The sequence below is a fragment of the Arachis ipaensis genome, chromosome B10 (genome assembly GCF_059453495.1).
Source record: "Arachis ipaensis isolate K30076 ecotype BB chromosome B10, ASM5945349v1, whole genome shotgun sequence".
Taxonomy (NCBI): domain Eukaryota; kingdom Viridiplantae; phylum Streptophyta; class Magnoliopsida; order Fabales; family Fabaceae; genus Arachis; species Arachis ipaensis.
Genome location: NC_142435.1, coordinates 147,149,795 through 147,166,595, shown reverse-complemented (window position 1 = coordinate 147,166,595; position 16,801 = coordinate 147,149,795). Strand labels below are relative to the sequence as shown.

Below are 16,801 nucleotides of genomic sequence, written 5' to 3'. Positions count from 1 at the left end.
GGTTAACCCGGTCCTATGTAAATAAAAAATAAAATATAGTAAAAAAATTAGAATTAAAAATTTAAAATATATATTTTTACTAATATTTTAAAAATATTTAGCTATTCTAAACAATACGGAACAGAAACAATAAGTATTTTGTTAATTTTACTCTATCATAAATATTTTTATTTTGTTTTTATATTAAAATAAGTATTATTTTCGAATTTTAATAATTTATTAATTAGTTTATATCTATTATACTATTATATACTACAAGTATTTATTAAAAAATAATATTAATAGATATTATATAATTATAAAAAAAATAATAAGTGAGTTTATAATTACTATTAAATAAAAATATAATTAATTTAAAAATGATGAGCTTATAATTAAAATTAAAATAAATTAAATAAAAGTAAATTATTTATCGAAAAATATTAATATGTATTTTAATTTGTATATACATTAGTAAAAGGCAAGTTAGTCTGGTGGGTGTAGCTACTTTTTATTTCCTGGAGGGATGGGTGTTCGAACCTGCTTCATTTTGAGAAAATTTTAAATTTTTTATTTCCTGGAGGGATGGGTGTTCGAACCTGCTTCATTTTGAGAAAATTTTAAATTGTACCGGTTGCTATCGAATTTGACCAGTTTTTATCGGTTCTTTGTGAATTTGACTGGTTCGCACTGGTTCTTAACTTTGTGCGGTCCAATTATTGGATTAGTATAAGGTATAGTTTTTCGGTCAAATCGACCGGTCCGGTCCGGTTCTGCTAACAGTGCTAAAAACTCAATGAGGACCAGTTGAGTTTTTATTGGGACAAAAAAAATAGTTTATTCGTTATTGGGACAAAAATGTTATTCATATATTAAAATTAGTTATCAATACATTTATATATAAATATATATAATTTAATTTATTTTTAATATATATTTATAGAAAAAGTTTAGGAGATTAATATTTTTATTAAAATTTAGTCAGTATTTAACCATAAAAAAATAAATAATCTCATATCATTAGATAAAATTTCACATTATTAAAAATATTAATAATAAATAAATATAAATTATAAAATTTACGAATTTTCTAATATTTTTTATATTTATATTTTAATATATATTTATATTTTACTATTAGCATAGTTGATACTTGATAATAATCGTAACAGTGATAACAATCATGACATGCTCTTAATATAATACTCCTGATTTAACCATTGGCAAATAAAAAATCAAAGATTCTAATTCAAGTGACGTAACACTTTTGGAGCCGAGAATCATGTTTTCTTTTTGGTGAAAGGAGAGGAGAATCATTGACAATTTAACCATATGCCATTATTGTGGGCCATTTCTGCGACGGCAATGGGCAGAGTCGTGGAAGAATGGAGGATAGAGATCCCTTTTCCTCTCATTTTAAAATTATCAAGATTTTTCGTCCTTTTTTCTTTTTTATTTTTCATCGGATCAATTTTCTTCTTCTGAGTTTTTAACATTTGACCATGCCGATTACGTCTTCAGAATAACGTTTTGACGATTGCTTTGTCCATAGAATTATTTCAAACTATGATTTGTGACATGAAATAAACCATGTTTTAGCAATAAATCATGTGATTTTATTAAAAATACTATTTGTATATTAAAATTAGTTACAAAAAATTAATAATTATATATTTGTATATAAATTTATATATTTTTAATTTATTTTTAATATATATTTTATAATAATAACCAATACTTTTAGTTAGTCACGAGATTTTGAGACTCCGACGTGAACTGCGTGAACATCAAGTTAGGAGAATATTTTACAGAGACATTTTGATATTTAATTAGTAGTATTTTTTGGGATGATTATAGTGAAGAGATTGTAGCTTATTTTGAGGTATTATACTGTTACTAAATAAATATTAGATATTTACAGTCTTAAGTATACCTTTTGGTATCACAATTTATCTAATTTTCGAATTATGACTCCATCTATTCTTTTGATATATGTTATCCTTGTGTTAAATGGGAACATATCAAATTTTTTTTATGGGATTCTCAGTTTACTGTTTAACTGATTTTGATTAGGAGTGAGTACGAGTAGCGGGTATCCAATTATCTATTCGAATTCAAACCGAATTAATTAAATTAGTTCTAAAATCAATGGGTAATCGGATTCAATCCAAACTAAACTGATAGTTTTTGTTAGTGATTGGTTTGGGTATTGGTTTTGGGGTGCAGAATCCAAACCAACCCGCAAATCCGATCATATATTAATTAAATAATATATATATGATTTTTTCATTAGACAAAGATTATTCATTATTAATATGTTTGGATTTTAATGAGTTTAGTTTTTAATGTATTTGGTGTTTAACATGTTTGGATTATTTCTATTGATGTTACATATTTATTATACTTGTTGAATTTTTAAAATAAAAATTTGATTTTTTTTTATGAATTTCAAAATCATCGGGTACCCAATTACCCGAACCAAACCAATCCATTCTTAATTGGTTTAGTTTGATTCGGTACATATACAAAAAAACACAAATCCAAATCAAACCGAATCAATTATATTTTGATCGGTTCGATTCTAATTTTACAATGAATCCGAACCAAACCGACCTGTGTTCATCCCTAATTTTGATAATTGATTTAGTATAAATATAGTTGAGATTTTATTAATAAAAAAAATATAGAAGTAAATGCTCTTAAACTAACGCCCAGTTTGGGTAAACAACTTAATTAAGTTACTTTTGAAGAAATAGCTTAAATAATAAATGCTTATATTAAAAGTAACTTATAAATAAGTTATTTTGTGTTTGGTTTTTCAGTTCTAAAAGTACTTATTAAGAGAAAAATGATAAAAAAACTTTTTATTATGAGAAAAGTCATTTTTTTTAACTTCTCCTTAAGTATCAAAATAGTTTTTTAGAAAGTTACAATTTTACTTTGAAAATTGTACCAGACATTAATACTACACATTTTCATAAGTTAAAAGTTAAAAAAAAAATCACTTATAAACCTATTCAAACGGGCCTAAAAAGTTTTTATATTTATATCATTTATTAGAAAAGATTGCATAATTATTGAATTTTTTATATTTTTTCCTTTAACCTTTGTATGCTGATTTTCGTATTAAAAAATATTAATTTTAAAGTAAAATAATTAAATTTATTATAACAAAATAATAAAACTATTTATGTTAGCAACATAATTACTTGTTTTAACCTAACATTCAATTCTCTTATATAGTTATATTATTCATTGCCAATAATTGCTACCTAACTTTCTATAAACACATGAAACCATTTTGAGAATTGTAGCGGCACAACAGAGACTGGGACTTGTCAACAACAGATTGGTAAAGCGAGAATTTTTCATTCTAACTACCAATCAATCTTCTTCAACGTATCACAACATTATCATCTATTGTTAAATTTACCCATCATTTCCTAGGGAAAATAAAAAAGAAAAAGAGAATCTGCTGAATTTGCTATTTTGTCAAACTCAACAAAAAAGGAAGCTACTTTTGTGATGGGAATTTTGGTTGATTCACAAGATGGTGGTGAAAATGGAACTCAGGGTTCATGGATGTTCTTCACTAGAAGGAAGAAGGTTGATTCTGCCAATGAAAGCAGCTCCAAGGGTCAACTTGCCAAGGAGTTGACTGTGCCTCAACTCATGGCAATTGGTAATTCAGTTTTCTTTTCTGATAATTAGAGAATCATGATTCCTGATTTTTATTGTAGGATGTTGTTTAGAATATCTTTTGATCTAAGTAATTGGTTTGAGATTGATTTCTTGTTCTAGCTGAATTTTTGTTTTGTATTGTATTTGGGTCCAGAAAGGTAGGCTTTTAACAATGGTTGAGTTGGATCTTTGTTACAAACTTTGAAGTAAGCCACTTATGCTTGCTTCGTAGGTTAGACTGCCTGCATTACACCCTTTGTCCTGCGAATTAAGGGATGCCCTTCTCTGGTATTTGGATCTAAGCTGTTTTGATGGTTAATTCATTCAGTTTTGGCTTTGATTCAGGTGTTGGTGCAACAATTGGTGCTGGTGTCTATGTTCTTGTTGGAACCGTTGCTCGCGAGCATTCCGGTCCGTCGTTGGCGATTTCTTTCCTGGTAGCTGGATTTGCAGCTGCTCTTTCAGCTTTTTGCTATGCAGAGCTTGCGAGTCGCTGCCCTTCTGCTGGAAGTGCCTATCATTATTCATACATATGTGTTGGGGAAGGGTAAGTCACTTTCTTTGGATTCATTAGTTCTAAATCAATAAGGTCCTTTATTGAGAAAGATTTTCAATTGAGAAATGTTTATATCTGGAAAATTATTCATTATTCATTATTTTATTATTATTTTGTCAGAGTTGCTTGGTTGATTGGTTGGGCATTGATACTTGAATATACAATTGGTGGATCTGCTGTTGCTCGTGGCATAACTCCCAATTTGGTATGGTTTTCTATTAACTATTCTGTTGAGTTATTATTTGTCTTAGCAACTTTGATTGTATACTGTACCATTTTATTTATTCTACACACCACATTATTTGAGGTTGATTCGACTTTGACTTTATTGTTCATGTTTACTTTTATTTACTATTTATGGAAGTTTTCAAGTGATTTCGTTATTCACTCGTTTGTTACCCATTCTACTAGAAATAAAGTCTTAGGTTTGAACTATTCTTTGAAACTACCCTCTGAAGCTCTCTGTTGTAGGTTCTTGCATGAAGTATACCCTTGAATCCATCATCAATAACTTGGCATATCCCATGGTTTGTTAGTCCTAATTGGTGTTTGACTCTAAAGTCTAAAGGAATATTAGCAGATTCTATTTTTCAAGATTCATATATATATATAGTTAGCAGATTCATTTGTTGGAACTGTGAGTAGAGTTGTACAAATTTTCTGATGCAACTATTAACTTCAATATATATTTCTCTGGTTAGGCTGCACTTGTTGGAGGTGCGGAAAATTTGCCCACCTTTTTATCACGTCATCATATTCCCGGGCTTGATATTGTTGTGGATCCATGCGCAGCAATCGTGACATTTATTATCACTGCACTCCTTTGTTTTGGGATTAAAGAGGTATATCTCTGTTAGAATCTTTTTCTATAATATGATATTATTTTAAATGTTGTACTTAGCTATGTTTCTAGATTTCATGCTCTTGAGTTTCTCTAAACATTGGTTGCTGCAACTTATTGTATTTATCCTTTGCTTATATTCACTCCCCCCGAAAACCCATTCGAATGTTTTCTTAATTTTTATATGAATTCATGATATTGCAGAGTGCAATGGTACAAAGTATAGTCACATCAGTGAATATATGTGCTTTGATGTTTGTAATTTTAGCCGGCAGTTACCTTGGATTCAAATCTGGATGGGCTGGATATGAACTTCCTACAGGGTACTTTACATCCTTATTTTGCTATTCAACATGCATTTTGGTGTCTTATAGTTACTGATTACTTCTCTCTTGCTCTTTTTGTAATAGGTACTTTCCATTCGGGGTAGATGGAATGCTTGCTGGTTCTGCAACTGTCTTTTTTGCTTATATAGGTTTTGATGCAGTAGCCAGCACTGCCGAAGAGGTAGTATAAATGATGACACAGTGCAGATTGTCTATTCTTGTTTCTAAATGCCATTTCTGTGCTTGATACATACATAATTAAGGATGTTCTTCTAGCTACTTATTAATGTGTTACTTTGATCAACAGGTTAAAAATCCTCAACGCGATTTGCCACTGGGTATTGGTGGTTCACTGTTTCTATGTTGTGGATTGTATATGATGGTCTCCGTTGTTATTGTCGGTTTAGTACCTTATTATGCTATTGATCCTGACACCCCCATATCGTCTGCGTTTGCTGACCATGGGATGCAATGGGCAGCGTAAGTGAATAATTAAGCTATGCTATAGTACTTATGATTCTTCACGAAGTTTACACCACCTAGTATAAGTAGTAAAATCACTTTTTCTCCCCAATTTGTGATTTGCAGTTATATTATAAATGTTGGGGCATTTACAGCTCTATGTGCATCATTGATGGGTGGGATACTGCCCCAGGTAAATTAATTGGAACACTTCTGGGCTACATTAAACTCTGAAATTGTTTAATTTATTCTTCCCTCGATGGTTTTGCAATTTCTTTTACTACATACATGATCATAGGGGTTAATGCTTTGGATGCATGTTATGTTTGAACTTTGAAGTTCATCAAATTCCAAAGGGTTAAAAGATGCATATCGAGTATTAGATGCAAATTAGGCATGCCTTTTGTCGTCTTTAATTACACTGGATTCATGTAAGTTTCATCGTTTCTATTAGCCTCATACTAATAGGCTTCTTTGCTTAAATTTTATGCAATAATCTAGTCATAGTCTACTGGTTTCAATGAAGACTACTATTATGTTCCTGGTAATAGGTGCACTTTTTCATGCTAGTTTTTGGCTTTTTAATTTCCAATGATTACTTTATGCAGTTATCGCAAAATTTTCATTTTCATTTGACGTCTTCTATTTTGAGGGCCAAGAATTTTAATCTGTTTTCTTCAATATCTTTCAGCCGAGAATTTTGATGGCTATGGCAAGGGATGGTCTGCTGCCACCACTCTTTTCTGATATAAATAAGCACACCCAGGTTCCTGTCAAGAGCACAATAGCTACTGGCCTTGTCGCTGCGGTTCTTGCGTTTGCTATGGAAGTCTCTGAACTAGCTGGCATGGTAAGTCTACTAGGTTTATAACAGTTAGCATTGCTGTCAAGAAACAACTCCATCCAAGAGCTTAAGCTACTTCAGTCTGAAGAATTGCTTTTATTAGTAGTAACAATCCCTATCTTGCTAGAGCAACGAAATCCCTCGGATGAAATAATTGGCTTCTTCAATTTTAATCCAGAATCTTTTTTCCTTTCTATTCCTGATTGTTTTGAAATTATTAAAACATTTCTAAGGCTGTTCTCATGGCCTGCACGGACTTGTTTGTTGGCTGCGAGTAGGGTGTATTTGAAGCACTAAAAGTGTATTTGGCTTGTCATCTGCAGGTTAGTGTGGGTACCCTTCTCGCATTCACTGTTGTGGCAATATCTGTGTTAATACTAAGATATATCCCTCCGGAAGATGCACCGCTGCCCGGTTCCCTCCAGGAACCAATTATCTCAGTTGATTCTTCTGGGGAACATAAACGTTTAGTTGTGAAAGAAGATGTATCAGCTGACTTCATTTCTAAATATCTTTCTGCTGGCAACTGTGAGTTACACATCCTTCTCCATTGCCATTTTCTCTATCATACATGATGCAAAATTTGTTACTAAGAGTTGTAATTAGTTTTGCTTTACTAGCATACACAAGTTTTTTCCATTTATTGTCCTTACTTTTTCTTCTGCCTTTTGATCTGCTGTTTTACACCATATTCCTTATTGGCGCAGATTTACACAATGGTAACAGACGAAAAGTTGTAGGGTGGGTAATAGCATCGACATGCATAGGGATATTAGTCCTGACATATGCAGCTTCAGACTTGGTTCTTCCCAGGTTGGTTTTAGATTCATATTGTTATTTTAATTTTCATTCTCATTTTTAACAAGATCAAATTGTAGACAGTTTAGCAGCTGATTTGAGATGCTAAATGGACTATATAGGGACTTTGCTTTATCTATAGGGAAAGAGAGGGTCTTGATTTTGCAGGATAGTAGCTAAATTAGAGTTGTATTCTTTAGTAATGTTTGTCTTGCCACTTGGGTATTTCTTAATGTTCTTACTTCTTGTGTTTACCTTTTACCAGTTCTATTCGATTTACACTGTGTGGAGTTGGTGTCACTCTTCTTCTGTTTGGTCTTGTCTTCCTAACTTGCATCGATCAAGATGATGCAAGGCACAACTTCGGGAACTCGACTGGTATGGCTTCCCATTATGATCTTAGGGTAATTAGATTTATGCAGGATGAGTGTCTTGATTTTATTCAACTAACATGCACATTATTGAGTCAAAAGCATTTTATCTGGCAAAAGCTAAATTGTTAAATTAATAGATTCGCCATAGTCTCTTACTAATATTCCTCCATTCTACAATACATTGTTTAGAATTTTTTTTGTACATTCTTAAACTAATGTATCCAGAATTCCAGATACATTGATTATTGATATAAGAATGTATTAGATAAATTTGGCTTGGATGTAAAATGATAAATGATTTTTTTTTTACTGATTTATTTTCAGGTTTCACTTGCCCACTTGTGCCACTGCTGCCCATAACTTGCATTCTGATCAATTCCTATTTACTTATTAATCTTGAGTAAGTATTCATATTCAATTCTGAAAGTACATAGAACTTATCCTCTTCATTCATTACCTTGGAAAAGCAATTAGTTTCTTGATTACATACCAAATCTGTGCCATAACTTGAACCTAGGGAACACTTGAAGAACAAATTAATAGGATATTACTGCACTTTCAGCATCCCGTTTACTCAGTATAGCTCGATTAACCTGTATTTTTCTTCCATTGTGCAACTTATCTAGCCGGTTTTTACTTCCAGGTCTGGTACATGGGTGCGTGTTTCTATATGGCTGGCAATAGGGCTACTTGTTTATGTATTTTATGGCCGAACCCACAGCGCGCTGAAGGATGCAGTTTATGTGCCGGCGGCGCAAGTGGACGACGCCTATCATGCATCGACAAGTTGTCTTGCTTAATCTTGGTGGCAGCCCAAACTGCAGCTCCACTTTTGTTGTATATATCTGTAATTTCTGTACAGAAAATGCATATAATATCGAGATTTAATAGTTTAGCAATTGTAGTGTGGAATATGATTTCCTTTAGCAACAGTTGTATTATGCCTTAAACTACAGCTGTAATATTCTTTTTATACGGATTATACCTTCTGTATCATCCTAAATGCAAATATAATTTAAAAAGTTGATAACACAAATGAGCAAACATCTCCTCAGATTTCAAATTTTCATTCCATATTGATGTAGCCAAATCTTGACACTACAGTGATTTCCAGGGCAATTAGAATGTTTAATCTGTTTTTCTTTTCTCACTATTGCTTATTCAGATATAGTCAAGAAGTAATGTAGAGAAGCAAAAGTGATCATCATTATGAAACCAGAGAACTATTACATTAGAAGTATTTCATTGTTGAAATGCTGAGGAAGGGCTAATGTTCACTCTAATTTTGATCCCAGGTTTTAATGAGAAATAAAATAGCAACTGTAAGAACTAACTTTGTTAGTGGAGTGACATGTGTCATCATTTCGCTATTTTAAATCACTTGTGCAACTACAGGAACACTATCACTTCCAGATAAACCACCATTTATATTCGAAACTTCATCTGTCATGCGTATAATTATTCCACTTCACAATCATTTGACATACTTAAACTTTCAAACTGTCTCATTGGGTGTGCCAATTTGTTTTATCGATTTTTAGCAAATAAAAAAATGGTTCGATATCTAGTGGTTTGAGTGCGAAACCTACTAGTTATCGAAAGAGGGATTCCTTGATCTTCCTTGCTTCTTGAACAACTTTACATGTACACCATAAAAATTTGCATAGAAGTTACTTGTAGCTAAGTTCAAGCTTCAAACAACACAGTAATTTTTATTCAATTGAACAAAATTTGAACACAGCCTAGGAACAATAAGATATTTATTACATAGTTACATGAAATGCAATATGCTCTGATATTTTTTAGCGGTACGCCATATGTAAAATATTTTATGTGGAATATATGGTTATGCTACCTATTTGGTGAATTTGTAACTATGATTTATGCATTTTAGCTACAAAGGATTACATTAGAATCCACGAAAATAAAAGGATGAATTGATCATGAAATTACATACTATCAGGATCAACTCTGGCACTTTGAATTGTTGGCATCTTAAGACCTGTCTCTTCAGATTGACTAGCTTCTTCATTCTTGCAACACTGCATCCAGTTTTGTTTATCAGGGCCCTTTTCTACATCTCCAGTTTTGACAGAACTCCTCAATCTTTTACTTGTAGAAGGAGATGATACTTCTGCTGCTGCTTTCACTTTTTTCCTCGGCCAGCCTCGTGGCGGCAGTTCATTCAAGATCTTAATCGAATTGTCATGGCTGATGTGATCCAAGGAAGGATAGTTTATTTCAAAGCCACTAATGATGTCATGAATGTGTACTTCAATGTTAGAAGTTTCATTGTAGTACGCAAAGAACAGCATATGGCCATTATCCAAAGAGTAATATGAAGCAAATTCTTTCCAACCATTTTCAAATAGAATCATACCATCATACAAAGACCAATCTATCTTCCATACAGTGCCATCTGGAGGCTTCAGATACACTGGATTTGGAACACCATCACCATATTTCTTACTGAACTTTTTTGGTAACTTCTGCAATTCAAATGAAAGTATGAAACTAGTCTTAGTAATAAGCATAAATGAAGAAACCCTTACAAGGGAAAAATCACAAAGAGAAATGCATGCATTAAATAATATTATAAGTAAAGAGGATATGAAGTGAAGAAAATGCTTACAAGGTTTCCATCTTCAAGGCTTTTTTGAGACCAATCTTGAAGAAACTGATCACAGAGGAAGGAGAATGCTTGTTTCTTTGGAAAATAGAAGAAGCCATGGATGTTCTTCTTGTTCACAGACACAGTCACACAGTCTCCGGTAAGAAGACAAGTTAATTGAAAAAGCCAAAGAAGATGACAGCAACAGAAGAGTATTTAGGAGGTGGTGGATGATGAAGTTATCATTTTACCCTCAGTATGAGTTGTCTCTACTCTCTACTCTCATGAAAGTACTCAATGCAATACCAAGAAGAACTGTCATCAAATCTAAGCAGTTATATATATTAGCAGTTATATATATACACACAAAACAGTGAGAAAAAACAACACACGCCGTGTAATAAGAAGTGATAAACCAAAAACTATATTTAAACTCTTAATTATAGAGGATTAAAATTCGAGTGGTAGTACTTAAAAATGGTTTTATCTTGAATGTATCAATAAGGTTCTTAAGTGTGGAAAAGACTCAAAAACTATTTTAAAAGAATTCTTAACCTCTCCAATTTTTATAAATTTTTATTTGATAAAATAAGAAAAATTTTCTCTCAAAATAAAAAGCACAAATTTAGTACATTAGTATTCTAAAAAAAATCTTACAAATATTGGAATTATAATAAACATAAAATTAATTATAATTATTTTATATTTTACTAATCTTCAGTTTTTTTATGATATACTATTTTAATGAGTTGATGGATTAGATTCATAGGTAAAAGTCCATGAAGATTTTGCCTCACTTTTTTTTTATCCCTATACCAAACACAACCTTATCTCACTTTGAGAAGATAAACAATGCAAGTGACAAAACAAGAAGTAAAATTAAAACACTTAGTTCATACATATATATATATATATATATATATATAACTGGTGACACTAAAAAGGATTAGGAATACAGGATACAGTAGAAGTTTGATTCAACAAAAGAAAGCTGATACATTCTTCACAAAATTAACTTATCTAAGAATTAAGAGTTCTTAGTTCCTAAAGTTATAATACATTAGCCTAGCATTTGACTCTACAGATATGAACATTAAAAAGATCTTTTTTATTGATGAGCTCAAAAACACAAACATCTCCAGCTTCTAATTTACTTGCTCTAGCAAAAGAGCTCCAACCAGCCGAAATAAAGGTGTTTCTTGACGACGGATTGTAGATTATCGTAACAGGCCACAACTCCTTTCCGAACTGTAACTTTACATTCTGCTGATTCTTTTTAAAATATTTTCTGTAGAAGATAGCTGATAAGTTCTGCACCACATTTCATTTTTGAATCATTATGGTTAAAAATAGTAATACACTTACAATTTGTGAAATTAAGTATAAACTGCACTCAAAAAGTTTGTATGGCATATTATGTTTCGTCAAAGATAAGAAATAAACTTACAGGCCTTGATCTTCTTGGATCACTGTCTTTTATCTTGACCATGAAAGAGGGATTCTGTGAATTGAGCTCCTTAACTTCTTTCAGGAGCTGAATCCCATGAGTCACTGGTTTGGAAAGTGACTCTGATATCATAATAGCATTGTAAAAAAATTAGTATGAATCTTACTTGTGAAGAGTTTTAGATACAAGCTATATCTATAGGGTTGGAGACCAACAAAAATTTTATCATAAGATTAGTTTATATAACAAATTGTGATTACATTAAGAACCAAATATATAGTCACTGCAGTCATAAGCTAATTGCATTCTCAGCCAAAACTAACAATAGTTCTCTTGAGATTGGGATTCTACTGCTATAAATGTTTAGAGGAAGGGAAAAATTAGAGATTTGTAAAATGTACTCCAAGTCAAACATGGGATCAATTAATTTTTAATATAATTTTTTTTTAATGAGAATAATGCTAAATTCTATTCCGTTATTAAGGTTAATTACGTTTTCAATGTTGGACTGATATCTTAATTTTTTTACAGAATAACACAGCTTAAGAATTCCTAAACAATTGCCTTACCGCGGCGTTGTCGACGACAAATATGAACATCAAGCACTGGATCTTTTCTATTGACGAGCTTAAACAAACAAACATCTCCGGCTTGTAATTTACTAGCTCGAGCGAAAAAGTTCCAACCAGCAGAGATAAAGGCATAACATGATGATGGCCTATAGATCAACTTAACAGGGAACAACTTCTTTCCAAATCTTATATTTGCATTTTGTGGATTATTTTCAAAATACTTCCTGAAGAATTTAGTTGGAAAGTACTGCAGCACATCATATTAATGTCAAATGATAGCACATGGAGGTTCACATGATACATAATTTTCTACACAGATATATGTATTAACTTATACTTACACATGGTGCTTTCGTTTGAGACAGTTGCTTTATCTTGATGATGAAAGAGGGCTTTTCCCACTTGAACTTCTTAGCTTCTTTCAGAGATTCAGGTCTTGCAGGATAGGGCCTAACAGAAGATTCAGAATCTTTTCTTCTTCTATTCCTTTTGCCTTGTACATGGGAAACAAAGAATCAGAAGTTACCACCATAACTTACAAAAAGCAGTTGCAAGTTGTAACTACAAAAGTAATAACGGTTGAATCCAAAAAAGGAAAGGATGATTCAATTGTGAGACACATACCATTAGAATCTTGATTGACAGACACTGTCTTCTTATGGTTTTTCTTTTTAAATCTAATACCTTCCTTGATTTGTGTGTCATTTTCCAACTGTCTACCTTTAGAAGCAGATGACACTGGTGCTCTCAGTTTTTTCCTCGATTGTCCCTGGACTCCTCCTAACAGTGGTTCATTCAATCTTTTCTTCTGCCGTCCCTCATTAAGTCTCAAGTTCTGAGTGTTGGGACTGCTATCCACGTCTCTAGTTTGTTGTTCTTTTGGCCTTTCCACCGGCTGGATAGGGCCTAACAGAAGATTCAGAATCTTTTCTTCTTCTATTCCTTTTGCCTTGTACATGGGAAACAAAGAATCAGAAGTTACCACCATAACTTACAAAAAGCAGTTGCAAGTTGTAACTACAAAAGTAATAACGGTTGAATCCAAAAAAGGAAAGGATGATTCAATTGTGAGACACATACCATTAGAATCTTGATTGACAGACACTGTCTTCTTATGGTTTTTCTTTTTAAATCTAATACCTTCCTTGATTTGTGTGTCATTTTCCAACTGTCTACCTTTAGAAGCAGATGACACTGGTGCTCTCAGTTTTTTCCTCGATTGTCCCTGGACTCCTCCTAACAGTGGTTCATTCAATCTTTTCTTCTGCCGTCCCTCATTAAGTCTCAAGTTCTGAGTGTTGGGACTGCTATCCACGTCTCTAGTTTGTTGTTCTTTTGGCCTTTCCACCGGCTGGACCCTGTGTTGTGGCGGGTGTTCTTTGATCTGATCATTGGCAGGATACTCTATTTGGAGGCCACTCATGTCAAATATTTGTACTTCAATGTGAGAAGTTCCAATATTATAATCAAACCATAACACATGGCCATCATCAAGAGAGTAATATGCAACAAATTCTTTCCAACCTCTTTTAAACAAAGTTCTACCATCATGATTGGTCCAATTTACTCTCCATTCAGTACCATCTGGAGGCTTAAGATACAATGGGTTTGATAGGCCAGAACCATATTTTCTGGTGAACTTTTTTGGTAATTTCTGCAATGTTATGAACTTGATGTTAATAACCATATTAACAGTAAGGTGATAGACATTAGCATGTCTTCACCAAGATGTTAACATGTATTATGTTAAATAATTTAATCAAATATGTCAAGCTATCATATAGTAATATTAAACCCCCCAATTCATCCTTCATTGATCATTATAAATAGTGCAATAAAATAGTCCAAGTATATTAGTCCTAAATTTTGTATGTAGGTAAAGATTAATCTTTCACCTATTTTAAAGGAGAGACTAATTTCAAATCTCAAAGGACTATTTTGCAACATGATTTGCATAGTTAGAGACTAGAAGTGAAATAAAAAAAATGTTAAGGACGGAATTGTCCAACATGAAAATCAGTAGGGACCAAATCAGTAATGATAAGAATCAGAACTCATGCACAATGAAAAATGATTAGTGAAAGTGTAACCTGATCATTTTTCATTAACAATAATGTAGATTTAATTGTAATTAATTTTGTAGTAAGAATACATTAGGAGTACATAAGATGTAACCACTTAACAAATATAATTTTAGGTTTTCATTTCATCTTATGTATTTTTTTTTTATCTATTTTTGCTGCAAAATTAATTATAATTAAGCCCATATTATTGCTAATGAAAAATGATTTAGATAACAAGAAGCAATGAATAGTAATACTATTAATTTTAAAGAGCTTACTATTACTATCTTTGCAGCTAAGAAGCCATGCATGTGTGTTGTTCTATGAGGAAAGTGTTTATAAACAAAAAAATCATATACAGGGTAATAAAGAGAGAAACTATTGTTGAACTGAACAATATCTCAAAAGATAAACAGTTTAAAAGAAAGAAGAGGAGATGAAAAAAACGAGAAAATGCTTACAAAGTTTTCATCTTGAAGAGTTTTTCTGAGAATAACCTTGAAGAAACGGATCATAGTAGAACTAGAAGGAGAATACTTGTTTTGTTGACCGTTAGAGGAAGCCATAGCAATGGATGATGGATGGATTTGATTGTTATTGAGGCTCACAGTCTCTCTCGCCGGTGTTGGTTAAATAACTTTATTTTGGGATAATAATTAAATTACAAAAATAACAAGTGAGTACTAAAATTAGTTATATATGTTTTAATTTATTTTCTTTTTCTTTAGTCACAAAAAAAATTATTTTTATGTATTATATATTTTTAGATAATTTTAATATATATTTAATATAGTTTAATAAATTAAAAGGATCAAATTAGGGTATGGATTCATTCATAATTGATTGCAAAGTTATATAACCTTAATGGATAATGGTACTGCTGTAAAAACAAAAAAAAAATATAGTTAGAATTTATCTTGTAATTATTTTTGTTTCTTTTTTTTTTATCAAATATTTCTAAAATGGTAATATGAAATACTATTAGAGAAGTTAAACAAAAGGAGAAGGTGCATAAGAAACAAAATAGAGGCATAACGAAGTGGTATGATAATTGATAAATGTTAGTACATAAAATAAAAGGTGAATACTGATAACCAATTGAGTTAAGTTAGGCTTAGTTTGATAAAAAAAATTATTTTATAAAATTAGATTATAAAAATTAATTTTTATATATGATTTTTTAAAAGTTATAGTATTTATATTTAATAAATTAAAAATAATTTTTAATAAACATAAATAATAACAAGTGTATTTAGTAAAATAATTTTTAAAATTTAAAAATATTATAATAATATTAATATAAAAATTAAATTTAGATATTAATTAATTTATGAGGTTATAGTAAATTTTTTAATTTTAATAAGTATAAATAAATTTTAAAAAATTTTGTCTGAAATGCTTTAAAAAATACTCATAACTTTTAAAGGTTACAAACACACTGACATAAACTTTTTTATTTACCAAATATAAAATAAAGTACTTATACTTTTACATTTTTTTTAAAAAATTTTACCAAATCAAGTTTTAATGTGTTTGATAATAGTTAGATTATTACTTATAAAAATATTGACAGACAAAGGTATTAAATAATTAAATCAAGAACATTTAAGAATAATATACAAATACAATAAGCTAGAATATTAAAAAAATTTAAAATCAAATTGAATTAAAATTAAAAATTAAGTTGCATGCTAAATTAGAAGGTGGTAGAAACTACAAGAATCAAATTATTTTTCTAGTGCAAGACAACACAATATTCATGAAGAACGAAGAATCATAAATTGAAAATTTCAAGTTGGACTAAATTTGAAGAATTTAAAACAAATTTGAATAAAAAATTTGATTAGTCAAAATTTTTACTAACTTAATAAAATATTATAACCGTACTTCGTTGTTATAAAAATTATTATTTTATTTTAAAACTTTGTCCATATATAAGCTTGAACCCACGTATTTTAATCAGTTATTAAAATTTCTCTCTTCTTTTGTGAGTGTGTTAGTGAGTTTGAAAGATAAAAAATGTTAGTATTATTTAAGTGAGTGAGTTGGTCCTGAGACCAATAAAGTGTGGATATTATACTTACAAGTGTTTGAAAATTTGTGAGGTGTGGGAGAGTTCTCACATAGTTGTTTGTTCATAGAGTTAGTATAGCAAACACTTTTAATGTTGTGTGGTCTGTTTTCAAATTAGATGAAATTTGATTACCAGGAGACTTTGATGTCTACCCATTTGAAGGTTCAGAAACT

General features: G+C 30.9%; 3 protein-coding genes across 5 annotated transcripts; 1 reads left to right on the top strand and 2 right to left on the bottom strand.

The window, feature by feature from the left end:
* The first annotated feature begins 3,183 nt into the window (after positions 1-3,183).
* Positions 3,184-8,897, top strand: LOC107622416 (cationic amino acid transporter 2, vacuolar). Of its 2 annotated transcripts, XM_021113616.2 has the most exons (15): positions 3,244-3,331; positions 3,427-3,661; positions 4,006-4,207; positions 4,337-4,421; positions 4,918-5,058; positions 5,262-5,380; positions 5,468-5,564; positions 5,691-5,863; positions 5,972-6,038; positions 6,537-6,695; positions 7,013-7,217; positions 7,397-7,502; positions 7,753-7,865; positions 8,186-8,261; positions 8,505-8,897. In XM_021113616.2, the coding sequence occupies exons 2-15, from the start codon at positions 3,505-3,507 to the stop codon at positions 8,659-8,661; spliced, it is 1,857 nt and encodes a 618-aa protein (XP_020969275.1). In that variant the 5' UTR covers positions 3,244-3,331; positions 3,427-3,504; the 3' UTR covers positions 8,662-8,897. The 2 variants fall into 2 exon arrangements, with proteins under 2 accessions (XP_016179780.1, XP_020969275.1); XM_016324294.3 differs by having other exon boundaries at positions 3,184-3,661.
* Positions 8,898-9,604: 707 nt separating this feature from the next.
* LOC107622420 (uncharacterized) lies at positions 9,605-10,794 on the bottom strand. The gene is made up of 3 exons (XM_088495176.1): positions 10,779-10,794; positions 10,494-10,627; positions 9,605-10,350 (listed from the first exon to the last, which is right to left on the bottom strand). Exons 1-3 carry the CDS (start codon positions 10,792-10,794, stop codon positions 9,811-9,813), a joined length of 690 nt encoding a protein of 229 aa, XP_088351302.1. The 3' UTR covers positions 9,605-9,810.
* Positions 10,795-11,342: 548 nt separating this feature from the next.
* LOC107622418 (B3 domain-containing transcription factor VRN1-like) lies at positions 11,343-15,171 on the bottom strand. 2 transcript variants are annotated; one of them, XM_088485993.1, is made up of 7 exons: positions 15,016-15,171; positions 13,572-14,145; positions 13,116-13,440; positions 12,833-12,984; positions 12,489-12,738; positions 11,920-12,041; positions 11,343-11,783 (listed from the first exon to the last, which is right to left on the bottom strand). In XM_088485993.1, the coding sequence occupies exons 2-7, from the start codon at positions 13,650-13,652 to the stop codon at positions 11,538-11,540; spliced, it is 1,176 nt and encodes a 391-aa protein (XP_088342119.1). In that variant the 5' UTR covers positions 13,653-14,145; positions 15,016-15,171; the 3' UTR covers positions 11,343-11,537. The 2 variants fall into 2 exon arrangements, with proteins under 2 accessions (XP_088342119.1, XP_088342118.1); XM_088485992.1 differs by lacking the exon at positions 13,116-13,440.
* Positions 15,172-16,801: the final 1,630 nt, after the last annotated feature.